This window comes from Myxocyprinus asiaticus, chromosome 15, assembly GCF_019703515.2.
Source record: "Myxocyprinus asiaticus isolate MX2 ecotype Aquarium Trade chromosome 15, UBuf_Myxa_2, whole genome shotgun sequence".
Classification (NCBI taxonomy): domain Eukaryota; kingdom Metazoa; phylum Chordata; class Actinopteri; order Cypriniformes; family Catostomidae; genus Myxocyprinus; species Myxocyprinus asiaticus.
Genome location: NC_059358.1, coordinates 10,446,416 through 10,461,737, shown reverse-complemented (window position 1 = coordinate 10,461,737; position 15,322 = coordinate 10,446,416). Strand labels below are relative to the sequence as shown.

Below are 15,322 nucleotides of genomic sequence, written 5' to 3'. Positions count from 1 at the left end.
ACAAAAATATTTATGGCTTACAAAAATCAAAGCACACCTCAACATATAGCATGATTTGAGGTATCATTCATGCCCATAGCACAAATGGATGTATAACATGAAAAAGCTTAATACCTAGGGTTAGTGGTTTGTTGAAATCTCAAACCAGTATGAGCAATATAAATAATAGTGACACCATACAATAAGGTTCCATTTTTTAACATTAGTTAGCTACATTAGTTAAAATGAACAAAAAAAATAAACAATAGTTTAACAGCATTTATTAATCTTATTCATGTTAATTTCAACATACTGTATACTAATACATTGTTAAAATAAAAAAATTGTGTATGTTAACATTGGTTAATGCACTATGAACTAACATGAAGTTACTTCCTTTGCAATTAAATGTGCTCTCAGTCCCAGGAGAATTTCTGACATACGGTAAGTGAGATTAAAATGGAGTAAAGATGTCTACTGTCCATCATGTCAACATAACACCCAGTCCCGAAATCACAAAGCTTGGAATTAAATGACACTTTAAAGCTAAATGAAAGCTGATCCCCCTGGATATGAATGACATATACTTAAGAAACAATTGAATATTCTCTTCACAATGGATTTCACTGAAACGCATACATGTCCTTATCTTGTCAAATAACAACTTGTTCCTGCAGTTCAAATCATTGTTACTGTCCAGTGGAGAGACTGATTTCCTCTAAGCTTTTAAGATCTGAAAGTCTAGCTGTAATTTTTTGAGCAATGTGTCAAATAAGCCATGCATCTTTGGGCAGGTCCATTGGCCTGCCTCTCTTACAAGGTCATTGTAATCTTTGGGGCACTTGTGGTATTTTAAAAGGATCAACAAGTCACGAGGAAGACATAAATGGATAAAGTGTTGCTTTGGCATAAATGCATTCTAGAAAAATCTATTGAAAAACAAGCAAACAACTGAGACATACAGGTAGATTTTATTACATATCTTTATATAGAATGGTAAAAACAACATACATTACAAATGAAGAGTAAATCAGCTACACAAAGTAACACAGAAAAACCAAAAAAAATAAATGTTTAAAGGTGATGTGTATAAATTTTACAATATTAAAATTCTTGATACAACAGTTATACCATGGTCCTCTAATGTGATTGGACAAGTGGCATTCAAAGAGTGCTGATATTTAGTTGTAGAGAACTCTTGGTCGTGTGATAGTGCTTAATTCACAGCTTACTGTACAGAGACAACTTTTGTCAACCAATGATGTGCATTTTGGGCGGAACTACCCATTTGAGTCAACCAGTGATGTGCATTTTGGGCAGGACTACCAGTTTGACCTAAACAATGACGTGCATTTTGGCCGTACTACATGTTTGAGTCAACCAGTTATGTGCATTTTGGGCAAGACTACCTGTTTGACTCAACCACTGATGTGCGTTTTGGGCGAAACTACCTGTTTGACTCAACCAATGATGTGTGTTTTGGGCGGGACTACCTGTTTGACTCAACCAATGATGTGCGTTTTGGGAGGAATAACCTGTTTGACTCAACCAATGATGTGTGTTTTGGGCGGAACTACATGTTTGATCAACCGATGATGTGCATTACGGCCAGAACTACCTGTTTGACTCAACTAATGATGTGTGTTTTGGGCAGAACTACCTGTTTGACTCAACCAATGATGTGCATATTAGGCAGGACTACCTATTTGAGTCAATCAATGGCGAGCACACTGGGTGGTACTACCTGTTTGACTCAACCAATGATGTGCGTTTTGGGCGGAACTACCTGTTTGACTCAACCAGTGATGTGCTTTTTGGGCAGAGCTACCTGTTTGACTTAACCAATGATGTGCATTTTTGGCAGGAATACCTGTTTGAGTCAATCAGTGATGAGCACATTGGGCAGGACTACCTGTTTGACTCAACCAATGACATGGTTTCGGGTGGGACTAACTGTTTGTTTGACCACGGAAGATAGGCGGAATATTTAGGAAAACCTGTTAAAAATCTGCCATAATTTTAAAATTCTCTTTGCCGATTGTGGCACAAAAATTATACACTTTACCTCAAAAGGTTTTGTGTTCTTTCAAAAGACCTCTCTCAATCACTCACTCACACACACTCACTTATTCTTTATCTGTCTCTCTTTCTGTTAGTATGTAGTATGTAAAAGTAGGTCTACTGCTACCACCAGATATCTCCTACACTGCTGCGTGTGCTGGCTCTCTCCCGCCCCTGCAATCGCAGCATCTCCAGCACGCTTCTGGCGTAGGCGTCACGCAGGTTCACCCCTATCATGGACACATCCGAGGCCGAGTTGCGCGTCAAACGCTTCAGTGCCTCTCCGTGCCGCAGTGCCGCTTCTTTCATTTTAAGCGTGAAGTAGCAAGTGGAAAAGCGATCGTTGATGATGGCGATAGGTAGTGCGAGGATGAGAATGCCAGATAGGATGCAGATAAAAGCCATCACCTTTCCCAGGGCCGTATCGGGACGGATGTCTCCATAGCCCACTGTGGTCATGGAGGTGGTAGCCCACCACCAGGCACTGGGCACGTTGATGAAGGTGGTCTCTGGTATGTCATGTTCGATGGCGTATTCCACAGTTGCAAAGATGGAGATGCCAACAGATAGGAAAAGCATTAGGAGGCCAACTTCTTCATAGCATTGGGCTATCGTCAAGCCCAGTGACTTGAGGCCTAATGGGGAACATACAGAGAAGACAAAGTAATCTAAGACATTTACAATACATTTACAACATTTTTTATGTACTTCATTTTGAACATAATCACTGTAAGCCAAAAGTATTGATAATTAAAAGTATTTAAACAAATGATATAATGAATTATAAAGCTAATGATTGACGTTTAAAGGAACATTGGGGTTCAATACAAGTTAACCTCAATAGACAGCATCTATGACATGTTGGCAATTTCCACAAGCTTTTCAAACATTTACAGTAATGCACTTACAATGGAAGTCTATGGGGCAAGACATTTTGGAGGGTTTAAAAGTAACACAACGTATGTACAAAGCTTATATTTTAGTTAAAGCATTTACAGTTATTCTTAGCTACAAAAATTTATGTTGTTTAAGCTGTAAAATTGATTTCATTGATTTCACTGGTGGCACTACTTTTCTATGCAGATGAAATGCTGCTGGTTATGAGTATGTGAAGTATTTTGCAGATAGTTACATCATGAACCATTCTGGTATTCCTGCAAGTATCGTGGATATAACTTTGTTTGCACATACAATTTTATTAAGTGATTTTGTCACATTAGTCTCATGTGAACATGTATAATGCAAAAGTCCTCTGATGCTTTGCCCCATATACTTTCATTGTAAGTGCAACTTTTGTTAGTTTTTAATCACCAGTATTTCAACAATGCTGTCAATAAAGTTTAAAGGGATAGTTCACCCAAAAATAAAAATTCTGTCCTTATTTACTCACTCTTATGTTGTTTCAAATCCATATGACTTTCTTTATTTCATGGAACACAAGAATGACAGTTTTAGTCACCATTCACTTTCATTGCATCTTTTTTCCACAATGTCTAAGATCTTCTTTTGTGTTCCATGGAAGAAGTGGAAGCGTATGTGGTATTTCTGTCAGAAATTCACTTCAGGCATTTCATCCAATCATAATCCAGCCTCTGCTTTATAAGCTATGCCAGGTGTTCTTCATCACTCGTTAAGCCGATGCTGGTTTTCAACCCCCCACCACCCCATCACTGCAAGTTTTGGTCCCATCCTGCTTTAGGGGGTAAGTTCCTCTCCCCTGTCGCCATTGTCTTTTGGCAGGATCTGACGGTTTGAGCGAGAATCTGTGCACTGAACCGTAGGACTTACCCCAAAGGAAACTATTCCATCACTAAATCCACATTAAGTCTTATTCATTCCGAGTCTTTCTGGAAGAAAGAAAGTCATATGGGTTTGGAGCAACATGAGGGTGAGTAAATAACGATGGAAATTTTCATTTTTGGGTGAACTATCCCTTTAACACATATTTAACCCTGAACATTTATTTTATGATGAATTACTACATAGCCACTGGTCCACCAACTAACATATCAGACGCTGTTGATAGAATTTGAATTAGCAACCACATGATTTTATTTTTGGTCAAACATTTTCCATAGGGATAAAAAATTGTCTCTTGATGATGGGTGAAAGTGTGTCAAACTGATTTTCCTATATACCCAAGTTGAAACTTTAAAGGTGGTCTACAGAATTATCCTCTGTTAGAGGTACTGTTTCAATGTAGGATATGAATGTAGGCTGGCACTTCAAGCAGTGATTAGTAAAGCTGTACACTATTGCTCTTGCTTTTAGAGAGCCTCTTCAATGCATACTGTACTGTATGTTGGACAAGTTTATATACTGTAGGTTAGATCCCACAGAACAAAATGTTCCTTTTTAGTATATAAAAATCTAAATTTGCATTTGTCAGTGTGTGAATCTTGGTACCAGGTTCAGTCAAGAAGTGATAAGTAATCAAACCATCCAAGAGATTCGAGCCTTTAAATATAGACACCTCAGAACGGCTGCTACCCTTTCTCACACCAAAATGGCACGTCTTCCTGAGAAATATTTTCCCCCCCTTTTTTTGGCAGCCTCAGTGAATACATTTACACAAAGAACATCAAGCATCTCAAGTCAGCACCTAGCCTACTTAGTGTGCATATCAAAGTCTGTCCTTTTATTTTTAGTCATGGAGCCATATTGTGTCATTAAAGGGAAAGTTCATCTAAAAATGAAAATTCTGTCATCATTCACTCACTCTCAGGTTGCTTCAAACTTGTATGACTTACTTTCTTTCATGGAACACAATTCAGGTATTCGCCACAATGTTTGCCTCAGTCACCATTCACTTTCACAGCATCTTTTTCCCATACAATGAAAGTGAATGGTGACTTAGGCTAACAAATTTGACAGAATTTATATTTTTGGGTCAACAACCCCTTTAATAAGCTTGCTGTCACTACCCCTTCATCCATTTCCAAAGTGCTACACTTGAGTCAATTTAAGCGTGTGTAAAAAACTAGTAGCCTATGATTCTATTTAAAGACAATGAAAATGCATTGGGCCTAGGGTACACTTTAAAGGTTTACAGTGTATTGAATAACTTTTCCATTCTCTCATCTTGACTGATGTGTCAAATTAAAATGCCACAGGTTTATCTGAACAAAGCTCATATTTGTTGTTTACAGTTATAAAGCCTGTCTACCTGGCCCATGGAGCTTTGCCTGACTTAATTAATTTTTAGTTGGTTTGTGTTTTTCTGATCAGATTAACTACTACTGAGGATAAACACCTTCAGAGAGGCAGACAAGAGAGGCTATATTATTAAAATGTGACGGACATGAACATCGGCTGGCTGCACTCTGCTGTTCCCTCAGTGGATTATCTATCAGTGTGTACTCCAGATATTTATCCAGAGAACAGAGATGACTTATCTTGAACATTTTAAAAGAGATATTTAAACCAAAATGGACTCTTTTGTTATCATTTACTCACCCTTATGTTGTTCATGACTTGAACACAAAATTAGATTTTTTTAATGAATATTATGGTCCGTTTTAACCAAAATTGAAGTCCTTTTACAGTTAAAATTTTGACGTATGCATGTGCATGAGTGCATGAATGAAGCTCGTTCATTTGGTGTTTTTCATCAAATGCCTTGAACACTTGTTATACTGGTCAACTGCCATTGTGTTAAGAATACAGACCGCAATTTTCATTAGAAAATGTCCTTTTGTGTTCAGCTTAAAGAAATAGTTCACCTAAAAATGAAAATTCTCTCATCATTTACTCACCCTCATGGCATCCCAGGTGTGTATGACTTTTTCTTCTTCTGCAGAACACAAACAACAATTTTTAGAAGAATATCTCAGCTCTATAGGTCCATACAATGCAAGTGAATGGTGACCAAAATTTTAAGCTACAAAAAGCCCATAAAGGCATCATAATGGGACTCTTCTGAAGCGATCCAATCGATTTTGGGTAAGAACAAACCAAAATATAACTTATTTTTCACTATAAATCTTGACATCAGCAGACTCCTTGGCAATCATGAGTTCAAGCATGATTACTTTTATTTTGGTCTGTCTTCAGAAGACATGGATTAAACCACTGGAGTCTTATGGACTACTTGTATGCTACCTTTATGTGCTTTTTGGAGCTTCAGAATGTTGGTCACCATTCACTTGCATTGTGTTGAACTATAGAGCTGAGATATTCTTCTAAAGATGTAGTCTGTGTCCGGTGTTCTTATCAAGTCATACACATCTGGGATGACATGAGGGTAAGTAAATCATGAGAGAATTTTCTCTTTTTGGGTGAACTATTTCTTTCATAACATAAAGACATAAAGTCAGATGGGTTTGGAATGACATGAGGGTGAGTAAATAATGACAGAATGTTCTTTTTTGGTGAACTATGCCTTTAAATCTAAGACAATATGATAACCCTTTGAAAAAAAGTTCAGTCTTTACAAGATGGTATGTACTGAATAGTAGACATAAAACTTCTGGAACTCAAAAGTGCAAAGGATTAAGAAAGGCTGTTTTTGTTCCTTATTTCTACTTAAGTTGGCATGCGCCCCATTCCCACCTATAATTCCCCACCAGTACCCTCCTCTTGTGGCTCTTGCACATAATTTGCTTTCATTATTCACACATTTGTGGCTGCATTAGATAATTCTTTCCCTCCAAAAATACAAGATCAAAGCCAGTATGTTCTCAGTAACACTTCTGTGTCTATGGATCTGCTTCTTCTCCTTATTATTCCACAAGACACTGTGGAATAAAATAAGAATGGATGAATAAATGTACACTCTCCCGAAAAATCTACATTTTCTCCCGAAAATAGTCTCATAGACTTCATTAATTATTTCATTACCCAGATTGAGAGTCTGTCAGGACACAGTGTTAAAACGTAACAGTAACTGATCAACTGATCATCTGATACGTGTCATCAGATGCTTACTTATTTTGGCTAATAATCTAGCCAATGTGAAGTCCTCTAATGGTATATGATAGCTTTGTGTGAAAAATAGACTAAATTTAAGTCATTATTCACTCAAAATCTTTTAAATATTGCAGGCATGAATAAAATATGAGAGCTATAGTGGAGGGCTACAATTATAGTGAATGACAACACCACCAAACTATTTTATGGCTTCAGAAGACTTGGAATATAGTGCACAAGCCATATGGACTACTTTTCTAAAAAACAAAATAGTTTTTTTTTGTCCTTTTTGGAGCTTATATTGAAAGTTCCTGGTCACTATTTGCTTATGTTGTATGGAAAGAGCACTATCGTGTTTGGGTTTGACTGTAGAGTGAAAGTCATACGAGTTTGGGATGACATGAGGGTGAGTAAATCACAACGGAATTTTTTGGTGAACCATTCCTTTAAGGCGCAGTATGCTGGTTTCAATAAATTCTAAATGTGTGTGTATTTTTTGTTTGTGAAACAAAAGGGGGGCGGGGGAAATGCACACACATTCAATACTTCTACATCAGGTGCTGGATCAAGTCAAAAAGCACTGAAATAAACTGAAGTGGATACGCACACTGTTTAACTAATCCCTTTTATTAATTTAAAAACAACATTTTGATCAGATTGACGATTCCACTTCAGTTTTATTTCAATATTTTTTGTTTATGTTCATTACAAAAGAGCTTGACTTTATGGCAAGCCTTAAAGGAATAGTTCACCCAAAAATGAAAATTCGCTAATCATTTACACACCCTCACCTTTCTTCTGCTGAACACAAATGAAGATTTTTGGAAAAATATCTCAGCTCTGTGAATGATGGCCAGAACTTTGAAGCTTCAAAAAGCATATTAAGGCAGCATAATATAAATCCATACAGTTAAATCTGTGCCTTCTGAAGTGATATGAAAGGTGTGGGTGAGAAACAGATCATTATTTAAGTCATTTTTTACTATAAATGTCCACTTTCACCAGCCCTCGTAAGCATTCTCTTCTCTCCTAAGAGTTCTTCTTCTTTTGTTTTTGGTGATTCACATTCTTCTTGCATATCGCCACCTACTGGGTATGGAGGAGATTTTACAGTAAAAAGGACTTAAATATTGATCTGTTTCAAACCCACACCTATCATATCACTTCTGAAGATGCATGGATTACTTTTATGCTGCCTTTATGTGCTTTTTGGAGCCACTATTCACTTGCATTGAAAGGACCAAGAGAGCTGAGATACTTTTCTAAAAATCTTTATTTGTGTTCAGCAGAAGAAAGAAAGTCATGTCTGGGATGGCATGAGGGTGAGTAAATGATAAGAGAATTTTCATTTTTGAGCGAACTATTCCTTTAATAGATATGTCACCTGTAGAGTGTCGGCCAAGTTTAAGCATCCTGAGTGACCTCATCAGTCGCAGGACCTGAACTACCCGCCCAACGTTCTCCAGCTCTGTAGATCCTCCATGCAGGCTCTCAACGGCCAGAGTTACGTAGAAGGGCAGAATAGCCAGAAGGTCAATAATGTTCACCACGCTCCTGCTGAATTTACACTTATCTTTAACACACATAAACCTGAGCACTAGCTCACCAGTGAACCAAATGATGCAGATGTACTCAAAAGCATCCAAGATGAAGGGTGCTTCAAGAATATAAAAGTCAAGGGAGATCAGAGCCATGTTTACGATGGAGAGCACCACAAAAAACATGGACAGTGTGCCAAACATCTTTGCCGCCTTGGAGGAGTCCGGTTTCTCCATGACGTCCCATAAGCGTTGCCGCAAATCCTGGCACAGGACTCCAGTAAAGTCCTCTTCTTCATCGTCCACTGTTTCAGTATCCTTACGAATATCCAACGACTCCTTCATCTCCTTTCTGCGGTAATACTTGTCCCTGCAACAGCTGTCAATGCGGAGCTCATCAATGCCCCAGTACTCAATCTCTTGCAGAAAGGAGATCACACAAAGCTCTTCTCGCACATGCAAGTGACCCGTCTTGTAAAAGTTAATTATATACTGGAACGTCTGTGAGTTGCGGTCAAAAAAGAACTCATTCTCGAGGAAATCTGCATCGTCACACAGATCTAAAGCAGAATCTCGCGATGAGAGGGCGAGCTTACCCAGACGAGTCTCTGGATGAGAGGCCAACAATTCCTGAGAGAGGATGTAGCGACTGCCTCCGACATTTATAATGAAGAAGTCCAGCGGATCATCGCTTGGCAGGGCAGGCTCACTGAAAAATACACTGGAGTCTAAGGACAACAGGGAAGCATTGTCCTCGTACAGCTCTGCTGGACTAGATGAATCAGTGATCATGGTGCTCAGGGTAACGTGGAACCCTGAAAAATCCAGAGGGGAAAATGTAAAGTGCACAGGTATGACATTTTGAAAAGAACAAGATCAGGATTAGCATGCTGGTCTACATTTAGAGTGAATGACACGTATAGTGTGTGTTTTATCAGCCATAATGTTTACACATTACAGTGTCTTCACTGATTTGCTTATCTATCATGTACACATTAATAGATCCAACAAGACAGTGGAGAAAGACAGTCTTTGCATACAGTAGTTGTAATACCAACTTACTGAAAGCTCAGTGCATTGAATGAGCAAATTCTCTAAATAAATATATTTTATTCCCTTTTCCACCATCACTGGCTGCTCAGACATCAGACACGGTGGGCGGGAGTAAAAGCCTTTGGCAGTGTCCTACTTCTTCAAAGCTGCTCGTTGAGATTTAAATATTTTAGCTGGCCTGTCTAATTAAATGAACTAATGGTACTATTCTTGTAATCATTAATTCTCTTTGGTAACTCTTCTCCATATTATTGTCATGATGGTCATTTTAAAGCCTGCATTTTTAACATGATCCCTTGAGACAAAAGAGGTTTGAGAGCAAAATACATGTTGGAAGACACATGGTTGATTTCATTTACATTTCTGGACATTTTATTTTTATTCACTAATTGTAAAGCAACTCATTGCCAATATAGTCTGATCCATCCTACACTGCAAAAGCAAATACCTGACCTGACTCCCTAAAAAATACTTTGATTGGTGTAACCAAAACATGTTCATGTTGATTTGGTCAAATTAAACAATGTTTTTGACTAGAACAAAACCAGTTCATTTAGATGTTACTACATCAAAAACTCTTTAGATTAACTGCATTTAACTTTTTAAAGTGTAAACCTAGATTTAAGTGTTAACTTTGTTTACAAACTTAATATTATCAGGCAAACTGAATATAATTATACAGTACATACTCTTCTGAGATGAGAATAACATACAGGCAAGTAAAGAATACTTTTCTGAAAATAATAATTATGCTATAAAGAACTAAAAAGCTCAACTAATATTATACTGAGAGGCTTTTACATTAATATATATATATGTAAAATTAATATTTCATATAAATTTAAACAATATCCATCACTTTAACTGACCCATAAAGCATTTGCAAAATCATCCACTGCCACTGATTTTTTTGTACATGTAGATTTATCTAATTATTTAGTGCAGGACACAGTGCTGCTCTCTAAAATTAAAAATATAAGACATTTTAAATTGATCATAGACTACTGTAACATTTTCGAATAGCAAAAAATATCTCATTTCATAGGACAAAAAGCAAGGAGCATCATTTTAGTCTAGCAATAAGAAGTGGACACCCACCTTCAGTTTTAGGCAGTCTACACTGAAAGAGCTTGTAGAAGCTGAGCTGGATCCATCTCCGTGATTTGCTCTGTTCCCACTTTAAAAGATGTGGATAAACTAAAATGCATATTGCAAATAGGTTCAAATCCAGAATCTTCACAGCAAAGAACTGCTGATGATAAACGCTTCTCAGCTTCACGAGAGTTCGCAACACTTCTGTCGCGCGCTCATGCACCTTTCAAGAGCGTTTTAAAGCGCGCTAGAGAGAGTGCGAGCTTAAACCAATCAGGAGACACTCAGACGCTGCTAGGCAACAAACTACAGACACTTCAATACAACAGGTTAAAAAAAATAGACGTGTTGTTGTAATCGTCTGGAAAAATCAAAGTCTTCGTTGTCACGAGATCTGCACCTGTATGCACACAACACGTAAAAAAGCAAACCACGCATTATTCCTCGTGGGTGGGTCAACTTTGCCCTGAAACCTACGCTTGATTCAAATAAGTTTTCCCACACATTTCAAAACAAAGTCCGTAGCTGAGGGATAGACATATGAGTGCATACAGCAGCAAGTTGATTTAATTTTACAGTATTTTACACTCAGATTGTATTTAAAATCCTGATAATCATGGCGTGCTCAGTCTTCTTATCAAGTTTTGTCAACCACTGACAGGCCATGGAACTTTCCCTGTACAATTTAATTGGATTTAAAGGTATAGTACAGTTTGTTTGTATTTCGTTTATTATTATTATTATTATTGTTATTATTTTCTCCCCAATTTGGAATGTTCAATTCCCAGTGTGCTCCAAGTCCTCGTGGTGGCGTAGTGACTCGCCTGACTACTCGACGAATCTCAGTTGCCTCTGTCTGAGAGGTCAGTCTGCACATCTTGTTGAGCAGGTTACAACGGAGACATAGCGTGTGTGGAGGCTTCACACTATTCTCTGGCATCCACACACAACTCACCACATGCCCCACAGAGAGCAAACCACATTATAGTGACCATGAGGAGGTTACCCCCTGTGACTCTACCATCCCTAGCAACCAGGCCAATTTGGTTGCTTAGGCGACCTGGCTGGAGTCACTGGATTTGAGCTCCAGGGGTGGTAGTCAGCATCTTTACCTGCTGAGCTACCCAGGCCCCAAGGTATATTCTAGTTTTAAAACAAGTTAAGCTCAATCAACGGCATGTGGCATAATGTTGATTACCACAAAAAAAAAGTTCAACTCAACCCTCCTTTTATAAAAAAAAAAAAAAAAAAAAAAAAAAAGCGAGGTTACTCTGATGGCTCTTACGATAGAAGTGAATGCCAATTTTTGGAGGGTTTAAATGCAGAAATTTGAAGTTTATAATTTTATAAAAGCGCTTACAGTAATTATTCTGTTAAAACTTGTGTACTGTGTATTATTTAAGCTGTTAAGGTGTTTAAATCGTCGTTTTTACTGCAGTATTAGGGTTTACAGCGTTTCATGTCCTCAGTAGCGGATCCTGGCATAGGCGATATAGGCAGCCGCGAACATTGCGATGTGAGAAATGTACCCAAAATCGAGCCACCCCGCCCCCACAGAGAGCTCACAAGGGCGCAATGGGGGAAAGGTGCCCATAGTTGTTCCTGATAGGCTATTCAGCCTTAAAGGTTCTATATGGTTAAGATTATGAATGTTCATAATGTATTCTTACATTCTGAACAAACATAAGATAATCATGATCAACAGTATAATATAATTTATATATTCATTTTTATTTAAAGGGACAGTTTACCCAAAAATGAAAATTATCTCATCATTTACTCACCCTCATGCCATTCCAGAAACATGGCTTTCTTTCTTTTGCAGAATACAAATGAATATTTTTAGAAGAATATTTCAGCTCTGTAGGTCCATATCTCAGATATGTATGGCTTACTTTTTTCTGCAGGACACAAACAACGTCTTTAGAAGAATATCTCAGCTCTGTAGGTCTACACAATGCAAGTGAATGTTGGCCAGAACTTTGAAGCTCCAAAAAGCACATAAAGGCAGCATAAAAGTAATCCATAAGACTCCAGTGGTTAAATCTATGTCTTCAGAAGCAACATGATACAGTTGAAGTCAGAAGTTTACATATACTTACAGTTGAAGTCAGAAGTTTACATACACTTATGTTAAAGTCATTAAAACTCATTTTTTAACCACTCCACAGATTTAATATTAACAAACTATAGTCGATTTGGACATCTACTTTGTGCATGACATGAGTAATTTTTCCAACAATTGTTTACAGACAGATTGTTTCACTTTTAATTGACTATATCACAATTCCAGCAGGTCAGAAGTTTACATACACCAACTGTGGCTTTAAGCAGCTTGGAAAATTCCAGAAAATGATATCAAGCCATTAGACAATTAGCCAATTAGCTTCTGATAGGAGGTGTACTGAATTGGAGGTGTACCTGTGGATGTATTTTAAGGCATACCTTCAAACTCAGTGCCTCATTGCTTGACATCATGGGAAAATCAAAAGAAATCAGCCAAGACCTCAAAAAAATAACTGTGGACCTCCACAAGTCTGGTTCATCCTTGGGAGCAATTTCCAAACACCTGAAGGTTCCACGTTCATCTGTACAAACAATAGTACGCAAGTATAAACACCATGGGCCCACTCAGCCATCATACCGTTCAGGAAGGAGACGCATTCTGTCTCCTAGAGATGAACATAGTTTTGTGCAAAAAGTGCAAATCAATCCCAGAACAACAGCAAAGGACCTTGTGAAGATGCTTCTTACTTTATGGAGAAATGTCCTCTGATCTAATGAAACAAAAATTGAACTATTTGGCCATTATGACCATCGTTATGTTTGGTGGAAAAAGGGTGAGACTTGCAAGCAGAAGAACACCATCCCAACCATGAAGCATGGGGGTGGCAGCATCATGTTGTGGGGGTGCTTTGCTGCAGGAGAGACTGGTGCACTTCACAAAATAGATGACATCATGAGGAAGGAAAATTATGTGGATATATTGAAGCAACATCTCAAGACAGATAGGATGTTAAAGCTCGGTCACAAATGGGTCTTTCAGATGGACAGTGACCACAAGCATACCTCAAAAGTTGTGGCAAAATGGCTTAAGGAATGCTTAAAAAAATCATTCTCTCTACTATTATTCTGACATTTCACATTCTTAAAATAAAGTAGTGATCCTAACTGACCTAAGACAGGGAATGGGAATTTTCTACAATTAAATGTCCTGAATTGTGAAAAACTGATTTTAAGTGAATTTGGCTAAGGTTTATGTAAACTTCTGACTTCAACTGTAGATGTGGGTGAGAAACAGATCAATATTTAAGTCCACTCTAAATCTCCACTTACACTTTCAGATGTGACAGTGAAATTACCAGGCATCAAATGTGACTTTCAGATGTGAAAGTGGAGATTTAGAGTATAAAAAGGACTTAAATATTGATCTGTTTCTCATGTTGTTGTTGTTGATATTAAGGGGGCCACCATGTCGGATCTCGCCTGGGGCACCAAGTAAGCCAGAACCGCCACTTCATATCCTGGCAAAGTAGTGGTAATATTGGATATTACTTTACACAGAAAAGATTTGTAAGCAATTGTATCACACTAAAATCATGTTAACACACATATTGTTATATGTCTGTGTTGATCAAATGCTCACATGAGTGCTTTAACATTTATGTATTGGCCCCATTGAATTCCACTGTAAATGCCTCACTGTAACTGAGATTGTTTTTGTTTTAAAGAACGAAAAAGGAGGGATGAGTCAAAATATTGTTTTGTGGTAATCTTCATTATGCCATGAATGCTGTTGATTGAGCTTAACTTGTGTTGAACCTGGAATATTCCTTTAAGAGTTTGGTTTGGCAGTCTTTCTGGTCAAAGAGCTTGAAAATGTGTATTTCAAAGAATAAGGATCTTGTCTTAAACACCCCAGGTGTTGATACACTGTTTTTAAATAGAACAACAGCAATGCAAGGGTTAAAACTATGATGGAACATAACTGTGTTGGAGATCATAACATGAATGTGATTCAAGTAGCTTTTGCCATATTGCCCCCTGCTGTTAGTGAAATTACTACTGCCACCACAAACCGAAGGGCTGGAGATATTCATGATAGTATAAAGACACATTTTCTTTTGTTCATAATATGGTAAGTATTGAATAAATTAAACATATTTTGTGAAATTAATTAAATTAAAAGATTCATTTAAATCCCTCAGCAATGTATCTGAAGTGTTTCTGAGTTTCTAAACATAGAACCCGACTAACAATTTTTGGTTCCCAGAATGTTCTGTGAAACAAAAACTAGCGTTCTCAGAACGGTCTGGGAACCAAAAATTGTTAGTTAAAAAGAACTTTAAAGTTCTTTTTTGGTTAGTCGGAAGTGTTTTCTGTATGTAAACAGAACGTTTCTGTTAGGTTGTGCATTATGGCTCCCATAATGTTTTTCTCCAACGTTCCCTTAACCTCTAAATTCTGGGAACCTTGCAACATTACATCAATAACAAGTCTACAAGCCTTGTTTTAATCTGTTGTTTAGCTAATCAGTTAAATAAGCCAAACAAATAAACACATAATATGGAGGAGGATTACATTTTTATTTTATTTATTTATTTTTTTATCATATATCACCATACTGATAACTGAGCCCAGCTTTGATAACTCCTAAAACTGCACTGTATTTCAGCACCAGACATTGTATG

At 37.5% G+C, this 15,322-nt stretch overlaps 1 protein-coding gene across 2 annotated transcripts; it reads right to left on the bottom strand.

The window, feature by feature from the left end:
- Nucleotides 1-337: 337 nt before the first annotated feature.
- LOC127453469 (potassium voltage-gated channel subfamily V member 1-like) lies at nt 338-10,832 on the bottom strand. Of its 2 annotated transcripts, XR_007899411.1 has the most exons (4): nt 10,638-10,832; nt 8,333-9,301; nt 1,640-2,675; nt 338-1,597 (listed from the first exon to the last, which is right to left on the bottom strand). XR_007899411.1 is itself a non-coding variant. In XM_051719852.1 (3 exons), the coding sequence occupies exons 2-3, from the start codon at nt 9,276-9,278 to the stop codon at nt 2,164-2,166; spliced, it is 1,458 nt and encodes a 485-aa protein (XP_051575812.1). In that variant the 5' UTR covers nt 9,279-9,301; nt 10,638-10,832; the 3' UTR covers nt 338-2,163. The 2 variants fall into 2 exon arrangements, 1 of the variants encoding a protein (XP_051575812.1); XM_051719852.1 differs by having other exon boundaries at nt 338-2,675.
- Nucleotides 10,833-15,322: the final 4,490 nt, after the last annotated feature.